Source organism: Vigna angularis, chromosome 1 (genome assembly GCF_016808095.1).
Source record: "Vigna angularis cultivar LongXiaoDou No.4 chromosome 1, ASM1680809v1, whole genome shotgun sequence".
In the NCBI taxonomy this organism is placed as follows: domain Eukaryota; kingdom Viridiplantae; phylum Streptophyta; class Magnoliopsida; order Fabales; family Fabaceae; genus Vigna; species Vigna angularis.
In genome coordinates this window covers 56,250,000-56,259,656 of record NC_068970.1, presented here as the reverse complement: position 1 = coordinate 56,259,656, position 9,657 = coordinate 56,250,000, and the positions used below count along the sequence as shown (strand labels likewise).

The 9,657-nt window shown below is 33.1% G+C and overlaps 2 protein-coding genes across 5 annotated transcripts; one reads left to right on the top strand and one right to left on the bottom strand.

Annotated features, from left to right (window-relative positions):
- Nucleotides 1-992: 992 nt before the first annotated feature.
- LOC108323901 (disease resistance protein At4g27190) lies at nucleotides 993-4,820 on the top strand. Of its 2 annotated transcripts, none has more exons than XM_017556715.2 (2): nucleotides 993-1,173; nucleotides 1,587-4,820. In XM_017556715.2, exon 2 carries the CDS (start codon nucleotides 1,599-1,601, stop codon nucleotides 4,575-4,577), a length of 2,979 nt encoding a protein of 992 aa, XP_017412204.1. In that variant the 5' UTR covers nucleotides 993-1,173; nucleotides 1,587-1,598; the 3' UTR covers nucleotides 4,578-4,820. The 2 variants fall into 2 exon arrangements, with proteins under 2 accessions (XP_017412204.1, XP_017412205.1); XM_017556716.2 differs by having other exon boundaries at nucleotides 993-1,208.
- Nucleotides 4,821-5,144: 324 nt separating this feature from the next.
- On the bottom strand, nucleotides 5,145-8,431 carry LOC108336350 (pterin-4-alpha-carbinolamine dehydratase 2, mitochondrial). Of its 3 annotated transcripts, none has more exons than XM_017572777.2 (5): nucleotides 7,865-8,244; nucleotides 7,345-7,430; nucleotides 7,149-7,272; nucleotides 6,995-7,063; nucleotides 5,145-5,541 (listed from the first exon to the last, which is right to left on the bottom strand). In XM_017572777.2, exons 1-5 carry the CDS (start codon nucleotides 8,001-8,003, stop codon nucleotides 5,453-5,455), a joined length of 507 nt encoding a protein of 168 aa, XP_017428266.1. In that variant the 5' UTR covers nucleotides 8,004-8,244; the 3' UTR covers nucleotides 5,145-5,452. The 3 variants fall into 3 exon arrangements, with proteins under 3 accessions (XP_017428266.1, XP_017428275.1, XP_017428283.1); XM_017572786.2 differs by lacking the exon at nucleotides 7,865-8,244 and adding an exon at nucleotides 8,252-8,431 and having other exon boundaries at nucleotides 5,151-5,541; XM_017572794.2 differs by having other exon boundaries at nucleotides 5,470-5,541; nucleotides 7,213-7,272.
- Nucleotides 8,432-9,657: the final 1,226 nt, after the last annotated feature.

Here is a 9,657-nt window from a genome sequence, read left to right as displayed (position 1 = left end):
CACTGGACTATTTTAGTCCTAGGTGCGAATGAGATTAACCTTGTGAGGGATAGGGTGATAACTTCTATATTTATGACTCTGCAAAATATACATATTATTACGAGTGCACGTTTCAGATGAAGCCCAATGTCAAACATATGTATCGAGATAATTGAGTTTAATGTCAACTATTGGTGTGTATCTATATGATTTATTATATTTAATTCATGTTTAACTTATATTTAATATGATTTAATTGTTTTAAGATAATTGTTTTGTACACTAGCTTACCCTATCATCTCTTTTGTATTTTCTTGTGTTTATTTGTTTCACTTCATGATGTGAACAGATGAGAAGTAGATAGTAATACGCCTTTGGTGGAAGGCGACGATGACATAGTAGTTTTTTTCAATTTATAGAAATGATTTTGTATAGAAGTTTTATTAAACTTTAAATCATCTTTATTTGTTTTATAAACATTTTATTTTTATTGTTATTTACTTTTAGAGATAATTTTATAATATATATATATATATATTAACACAATCTATTTTGTTTTACCAATAATCTTATAATATCTTGTTTTATTTGTAAGTTGCTAAAAATGGATGTTTCAAATAACATCACCCCTATAAATTTTAAAATATAGATATTCTTAGTTTAATTTTTTTTCTAAAGATTGAAATTTTTCATTGTATAATGTTTGATTTAGCAAAATACAAACAAATCTTCTATATACAATATTCTAAAAAAGACTAATTTAAAAAATATCGTAGCAGAAAATATTTTCTTTGTCATTTTGTTACTCCTTATTTAGAAGACGTACCTTTGTAATACTTTCTTTATTTAATTATTTAAGGATTTCTAATAAAATATGAATGCTCTAACTTTCTATAGGCATGTATTATAAATAAAAGTTTACATAAAGTAATAGAATTTTTTTCTTAAAAAAAGTAAGGTACTTATATTTTTATAAAAAAAGAAGAAAGATAATCTTACAGAAAAGGCATGAATATAGTAGACTTCATGCGTTGACTCAAAAAAACTCACAGAGCAATTACTAAACACCTTGGATTCGTCATTTTGAAAAATCAGAACAATCTATGCACAAGAGCTGCTGGCAGAAGTAGACACCATGAATCTTTTTTCTTAACTGTCGGCATGGATTCTAATTCTTAACTGTTGGCAAGGAAGGTACAGATAAATCATTCTTAACTGTGTTTGCTCCGGTATGTTTCCCTCGGTTAGATCCCAATTCTCATGATCACCCTTGTTCTAGCTAATTTCATTTTGTATACTAGTTTCATTTTAACTGTTGCTAATTCCACACTCACTGGTTTTACCTTATCTAAAAATATATCCGTAAAACCTTTAATATTAACAAAATAAAAATATTTGTGTGCTTCTTAATGATTACATGCAATTTAGTAAATGGTGATTAATAAACGGTTCAATATCAGTTTTTACATGTTGAAGCTTTGGAGTGTTTCATATTCATATTGAATAACCTGATGTGTTTGTTTATACTTCAAAATTCTATACTGCTGATGCCTAGGGTTCAAGTTGTGTAGTAGTTTTACACTTTCAGTTTTTCTTTGTTATCTTAGGCTTTCAAAATAATGTCTGAGCTTGAACTTGTTGGCCCTCTTGTTGGAGGGATGGGATCGATTGGGGTTGGAGAAATGCATACTACAATTGCATCTAAAATTGCATTTTCCAAAAATCTGGATGACAATTGCAACATTTTGGTTAAAGATACAGAGATGCTACATGCAATAAAGAAGGATAAAGAGATGAAAGCTCAAAGAAACAGCCATAAAGATACTACCAATGCTTACAAACTGTGGACAAACAGGGTATCAGAGGCCACAAAAGAAGTACAGAAGCTGAAGCTTAAATATGAAGAAGAGACCCTACCCTGGTGGCGGATTCTAAAGCGTTCCGATCTGAGTGAAGAAATGGAGAAGAAGAGCAATTGTGTTCGTCAACTTATGAATGATGAATGTTTAAAAGATTTTCTTGTTGATAAACCACCAGAGCCTGTTTTAAAGGAGTTAAATGTTCCACAGATAAGTGGATATCCAACCCTTCAAGGCGCTTTGGATAATACTCTGGTTTTGCTGAAAAATAATAAGATCAAGATCATTGGAGTGTGTGGAACAAAAGGGGTGGGGAAAACAACAATAATGCGGAATCTAAACAACAATGAAGAGATAGCTAAACTGTTTGAAATTGTCATCTTTGTAAAAGTCACACCTAATGATCGTAAGCTTCAAGAGAAAATTGCTCATCGGTTGATGTTGGACAAAGGGATCGACAAGGAGGATAGCGACGATATTGCAAGAAGAATACACAGAGAGCTAGAGAATAAAAGATATTTATTAATTTTGGATGAGGTTGAGGATGCCATCAATTTGGAGCTGTTAGGAATCCCAAGTGATAATAACAATGGCAGTAAGGTGGTAATTGTCACTCGATTCCCTCTTGTTTATAAGTTGAATAGGGTGCAGAGGGTCATCAAAGTCGCGGAGCTATCTCCCGATGAAGCATGGAAGATGTTTAGAGATACTGTCTATGCCTTCAATCCTAAGATTGATTCCCCTGACATTCAACCAACTGCAAAACTTGTATGCAAAAGATGCTCTCGTCTTCCACTTCTCATTTACAATATAGCAAACTCTTTTAAATTGAAAGAGTCTGCTTCTAGTTGGTGGGCAGGACTTGAAGATCTTAAACCATGGCCAGAACTTCAAAGCCAAGGTTTAGAAGAGTTGTACTCGTGTCTGAAGTTCTGTTATGATGAACTAAATGATAAAAGGAAGCAGAAATGCTTTCTATACACTTCACTGTATCCTGCAGATAGCAAGGTTTACTCTGATTATTTAGTGGAGTGTTGGGCAGCACAAGGTTTACTTGGTGATATAAATGATACAAGGTCATATCAAAGTGCACGCAATTGTGGTATTGACATATTAGAACATCTTGCCAATGTCTCTCTACTAGAGAAAGGGGAAGCAATGATATATGTTAACATGAACCATTGCATGAGACAACTTGCATTGCACATATCCTCTAAAGATCCTGAGTGTAGCTTTTATCTCCAAGACGGTGAAGAATCTGAAAATCTCTCAAATTCAAGAGCTTGGCAGCAGGCTAGGTGGGTCTCTATGAGAAAAGTACATGAGTTACGAAGAAGTCAAGATTGCAGCACGATTTTGACTCTGTTGCTGAGAAAAAATCCCGAGCTAACTGCACTACCAGAGTGTTTTTTTGAGAACATGAGCAGTCTACTTCTGCTAGACTTGTATAGTAGCATGATTACACAACTGCCATCATCTCTATCAAAATTGACTGGTCTACGGGGTTTATTCTTGAACAGGTGTGAGCTATTGGAATCACTATCATCTGAAATAGGATTACTTCAATTTCTAGAAGTCCTTGACATACGTGATACTAAAGTAATTTTCATACCTCTACAAATTGGATTCTTGACTAAGCTAAGATGCCTGCGAATCCCATTCATTGCAAGTGAAGATAATGAAGCTCAAAATGTTCATGTGATTTCAAAGCTTCATAGGTTGGAAGAATTAACTATTCAAATCATATCCTATGAACAGTGGTGCAATGATGCTAATAATGTGCTGGCACATGTGGCTTCTTTGGAAAATGTAACTCATCTCAGATGTTGTTTTCCCTCCTCAATCATTCTTGGAGAATTTCTTTCAAGAAGCAAATCATGGCATAACAAGCAGAATTCATTTAGATTCACTGTAGGATGCCAGAACTCAAGGCGACCTCAAATACTTGAATTCTTTGAATATAAAATTACTAATTATTTGAGGTACTGCAATGGTGGACAGAGGGATGACCCGGCAATTATTGAGGTACTACCAAAAACTGATGCATTTGAATTAGTCTGCCATAAAGATATAAGAAAATTGTCCAATTTTGCTGGCATAGCTTGTCTGGAACGCATTCGTGGTCTTTTGATTAAAAGATGCAACCAAGTTTTGACAATTGTGTCAGGTGAAACAAGTAGCAATGTCATGAACGGAATCCAAATAGAAACGGCAGTCATCTTACCAAATTTGGAGCAACTTTATTTGGAAAATTTGCTCAATTTAAAATGTGCTTTTAGAGGCCCCCTGCACAGTGGAACATTTTCCAGATTACAAACTCTGTCATTGAAAAATTGTCCAAGACTGAGTCAAATTTTCAGCAATGGAGCAATTCAACATTTTTCAGAACTTCAGAAGCTGAAACTTGAAGATTGTTCAATAATTGAAGAACTTATTGGAGAAGACATTGAAAGAGAAAGGGACGTGCTTCCAAAACTGGAAATACTTCTGCTAGTTAACTTGCCTAACTTCAAAAGTATATGCACAACTCATACATTGGCCTGGTCCTCTTTGGAGCTGTTAAGGATACATAACTGTCATAAGTTTAAAACTTTACCACTAGATAGTGTCAATGCAGTCAACTTAAAGTCCATTAAAGGACAGCAAGAATGGTGGGCTAACTTGGATTGGACAAACAATGAAGAGGTTCTTCAGCGATTGCAACCCATATTTGTTGCTTCCAATGAGTATTTTTCTTAAATATTTTCTTTCATGCTGTTGAGTGTCAAAAATAAGATGTGCTTGCTTGTCCTTCCTTACTTTATCGGAAGAAACTAGAGAGAAAGGCAGCTTGTATTGTATTGTTTTATGGTTTATTGTGTGTTTGTACCTAACAAACTTTTAGACTTGGAACTAAGTCAATTAGAAGGTGCAAGATGTGCTTGGGTTGAAAAAGAACCACTAATGTTTTCTCATTCAAACTTATATTACTTCTTATGCATATTATTTGTCTCTATAGTTAATGGGATAATGAAGTGAGAACTTCATTTATAAGTATTATTAGAGATATCACGTAAACTAGAAATAGGCTCAAATTATAATTTATAAATGAAATAAAATCACATCTTATATATCAGATTTTTGAAATTTAATTAGGCATGAACTCAGATGTTAAGAAGTCTATTAACAGTTTATTCTAACAAAATTCGTTGGAGCTCTTGTGCCACAACCACACCTCATAAGTGAGATATAATTTTATAAGTAGTTCTATTCATTAAAATGATTTAAATTGTTACTCAAATTTAAGTAATTGTTAGATCAACAAAATAGATTCCTTGCATAGACAGTCACATTGTAAAAAAAATATCATTATCTAGCACATATACAAGCTTATCTACTGAGGTTTTATTAAAAAGAATGTCATCATTTTATATCTCAATTACGTAAAGTGTAATCACTAACGTTAACAGGCTTTTGGTTGAAAAAAGATCATTCCAAAGATTTTCTACGAAGCTTTAAGCAATCAAGTAAATGAAAATACTAGCCTGAAAACAGAACTCGATGCTATGTGAGATGCTCCATTTTAAAACAACATTACTGCCAATAGACAGGTAATACTCCTTAGCATTGTTGACTCAGTCAGAAGGCTTCCGTCTAAGTAGGTCAAGCACATCAAGCTTATCGATCTTAGCAGCAAGTATGAAGTCATTTTCTGTCAACCCACCTGCAAAAACATGAAGCTCGTTTATGGTATTCTATGTATTAGGTAGTAAATTTAAGAAAAATAAATGTTTAAAACCACAAAGAAAGCAAGCTTATTGAGCCTCCAAATCTCTGCTAATCTTAAAATAGAGCATTTGTTAAGCTATGATATTACTGAAACCATCTACTACGGATGCAAATGAGTTTAATAAGTAGCCATACCCAGGGGCTTGAGAGATGGACGCAAAATCAATATCAAAGATCTAAGAAGTATATCATAATATCTTTAGCTTATTATCATTTACTACCATTTTGTGCTATACGAATGAAATTTTCTAGTAAAGGTACAAATTAGGGTACAGCTTGTACGAATTTAGTAAGAAAATGGAAAGGAAGACAGAAAAGGAGGGAAAACCCGGTGAAGCATAATTAACAAGACTATGGAAAAGAGTATTTAAGAAAAAAAGTTGCACAATTTCTGTTCATTCCTATCGAAATATATTCCACCCGAGACAGAATATGGATAACATGAAGAAAAATTGGTACATGATTCAACTAACTTACCTATTTATTTTAGTGATTTGTTCGTCGAAAATACATAAAATTGATCAACATGTCTATTTGATTCAACTGTTTTCCGTCATTGTCTAAATGAAGAAGATGAACGTATTCTTCAAAAAGGAGGGTTTACTCTGAGAAGAAAAAAAAAATCAATTTTCATCTCTCTTGTTTTTTATTTTTAATTACAAAAAAAAAATGTTACTTTCTATTTTATTTTATTTTTTAAAATATTTTACTTTTACTATTACCTATAGGAATATTTGAAAACGAAAGCAAAACACATTTTCTTAGACCTGTCCTAAAATTTTCTAATATAGCACATTTTCATATGTTGTCTTCACTGTTAACCATTCCACGGCTTCATCAATTTTACTTCCAAAATACTCTATGATCTCAAAGGGGTTTTCTAGTTGGACTCCTATAAAGGTATCTAAAACCTTTTTCCTTTCTAGTTTGTCTTCATTTTATGTTATTCTCACGACACACACTTTCTACAAAAGAACAAATAGAAACTGAAGCTTATTTTTTTTATGATAGGAGCTTCTAGGGGGACTCGGGTAAACAAAGGGTAAGTTTCATAAATCCACTGAGTATGCTATTTTTCTCTCTCTCCAAAGAGGGAGGAACTCATTGCTTTCCAGAGAAGCAGTGATTAAAACCAGAGTCCTTTGTAAAATATGTGGGTTAAATTCTTCAACGTATTTCCAGAGCCTGAACTGTGCTGATTTAGGGTGTATCTTGGAACCGCAAATGGGGGTTCACGCTTTCCAAAGCTTGAGCCTGAGAAGAAAAAATTGTGCCTTTTGCGTCGAGCAAATTTGTACATGAACTAACACATGGTACTCTCACATTATTTCTTATCTACCAGCTTGTGATTATATAACTTAAAAAGTTGGACAATGAATAATTCATACCAACAGCATGAGTCCAAATCTCTATAGTAACATTATTCCAGTCGACAAGGTGAAGATCGGGATGATGACCTGCATTATAAACATCCTCTTGGTCATTTGTTGTATGTACCCTTCAAAATGAGATCAGTAACAAAACGAAAACAGAACACGACACCTTCACTTTCAGCAAGAACAGATACTATTCGAAAAAAATCCAATCCCTTGGAGAAGGTCCTTACTGTCCATGACCGCCTCAGCTTCATGACACCACCATCGTTTACCAAATTCCACTCAGGAACCTAACCACTCAATATCAATAGCCAATACCATGAGTCATGAGACTTATAAACCTTGAATTGACAGATACAAACCTGTGGCATTAGAGTCTGTGCTGAATCCTCACTCATGGGCCGTAATTCCTTCAGATTGCATGGCACACATTTCTTATCTGTCAGACCTAAGGGAGAACAAAAGAAAATTCATCTAAAAAATCTAGAACCTCTTTTATAATTTTCATTTCCCAAATTTAAGTACAGTATAAAATCAAGGTTTTACTGTAAATATAATAAATAGAAAAAACTTGAAAGACTAATGATTTCTTATTTACTAAAAGTACACGAGGTAGACCGAATCAGAATGCACTTTAACTTCAAACGCCCAGTCTTGTTATCCCAATATAAAACTATGGAATGTACAGTGTCATACACTTGTTCCTTAATTAAAGAAGCCATGACCAAAGTAAGCAAAGCAGCTCCAGCTAAAGAACATGCAGAAGAGAGGTATATAAATATATAAACATATAGTATATACAACAAAGTTCCTAAACAACACTGTCAATCAACAAAATTCCCTGGGGGCAATGTAAAAGTGAATTGGAAAGTTCTGTTTTACCACTAGAATAGCACAAAAGAACAAACCCACAAGAGAAAAGGGCCAACTTAAATTTGTGTATCACATGCAACAGGTTCTGCAACATCAACCAGAGCAACATTTCACAACCACAAGGCATAGAGACGAGCAGCATGTCCATTTTCAATCAATTGCTATTCCATTCAACACTATCAGTCTTGTTCGCCACATTTTTCTAGTCTCCGTAATGCAAATGTTGCAAATCTAAGACGAGAGATCCAATTTGATGAAACTAAAAACATGGCCTTTATACATATCATTGGAATGACGAGTACCAGAAAACAAAAATCAATTAGCAATGAATACACATCTATATAGACACGAGGAAAGCATGAGCATCTGAGGAAGTTATTTAATGCATGAACGCACGTGTAAGCGATCTGTGAGAAGCAGCCATGTCTTGAGCGAGAAAAGGTAATGGTAGATTAGGTTGGAGAGAAGCACAAGGGAATATCGAAATGGGAATAAATGTACAGAGAAAATGGATGAAACAATGCGCTGCGCAGAGGGTGTCACGCTTCTCTGTCTGATCCGAAAATGTGGCACTGCCACGCGGGACCTTAAATTATGTAATTATTTTAGCTCTGTACAAAGAAATAATATAATTAATAAGTTAGGTTAATTATTTTTTTTCGTAATTATCATTTATTTGGCACGTATCCAATTTTTCATTTTGTTTCATTAAATGTTTATAAATTTCGATAAGTAGATCTTAGATTTAATTAGTCTTTCTCTAGATTTTAAAGTTTTCAATGTAAATTGTCAGTTAGTAATGTCTTGGTGAAAAAGTATTTTCATGTGATCTTTTAACCATCAAAATAATAATTAATACTTGATAGAAAAGCAATTCTAGTGTATCAAGTGATATTTGCTTAAAAACTAGATATTATAAAATATTATGTTGTGTATAATTTGGATCTTGATAAAAATTAGAGTGGAAACCATTGTCAAGCTTCTCTTTGCCAAGTTTTTACTTGACAAAGTTTTTTCTTGAATCACATCAACTAAAGAGGTTAATTTAAAGTATATATGTGAATATAAATCTCATCTTTCAAATAGGTTTTTTAGATTGAGTTAGGTTTAAAATACATTTCTTAATATAATCACCTTGGCAATAGGTTTGGAGTTCTTCTTATATATTGACAATTTGAAACTTATCATCATAGAAGAATTGTTGAAGAAGATGGGACCATATAACATAAGTGGGTTCCATCCAGAAAAATGTGAACTCGACCCGACCCACCACGGGTTGATGGGTTAAACGGGTTGGCTCATTGGCTCACTTAATTAACTTTTTTTTCACCCTCTTCTTCTCATATTTTTATAACATGTTACTTTGATCGATCAAATTGAAACAGTAATAATTGGACCAATTGATATAAAAGAAAATGAAACAAAAGAAATATATTGTTATATATATATTCTAAAGTATCAAGCATAAAATTTTGTCAATTTAGTTTAATGAGACGTATAGCCGTAAACTACATATAGCCGTCAACAAAAAAATATAGCACAAGATAAAACAAATCATATATTCCTTAATTATCCAATCTATAATATTATCCATCTATTAAATTTGAGTCCTGAATGGATAAATCCACAATATTATGCTCTTTTGAAGCATCTTCTTCTTTGTCTCCATCTATAATATTATCCAATATTTAATCTTAGGATTTTATTTGCAGAGGGGAACTTTTGGAAAGACAACAGCGCCAAAGGCTCTATTGCTAAGTAAAGGTTGTGCATTTTGAATAATTAATTTTATTTCAATAAAA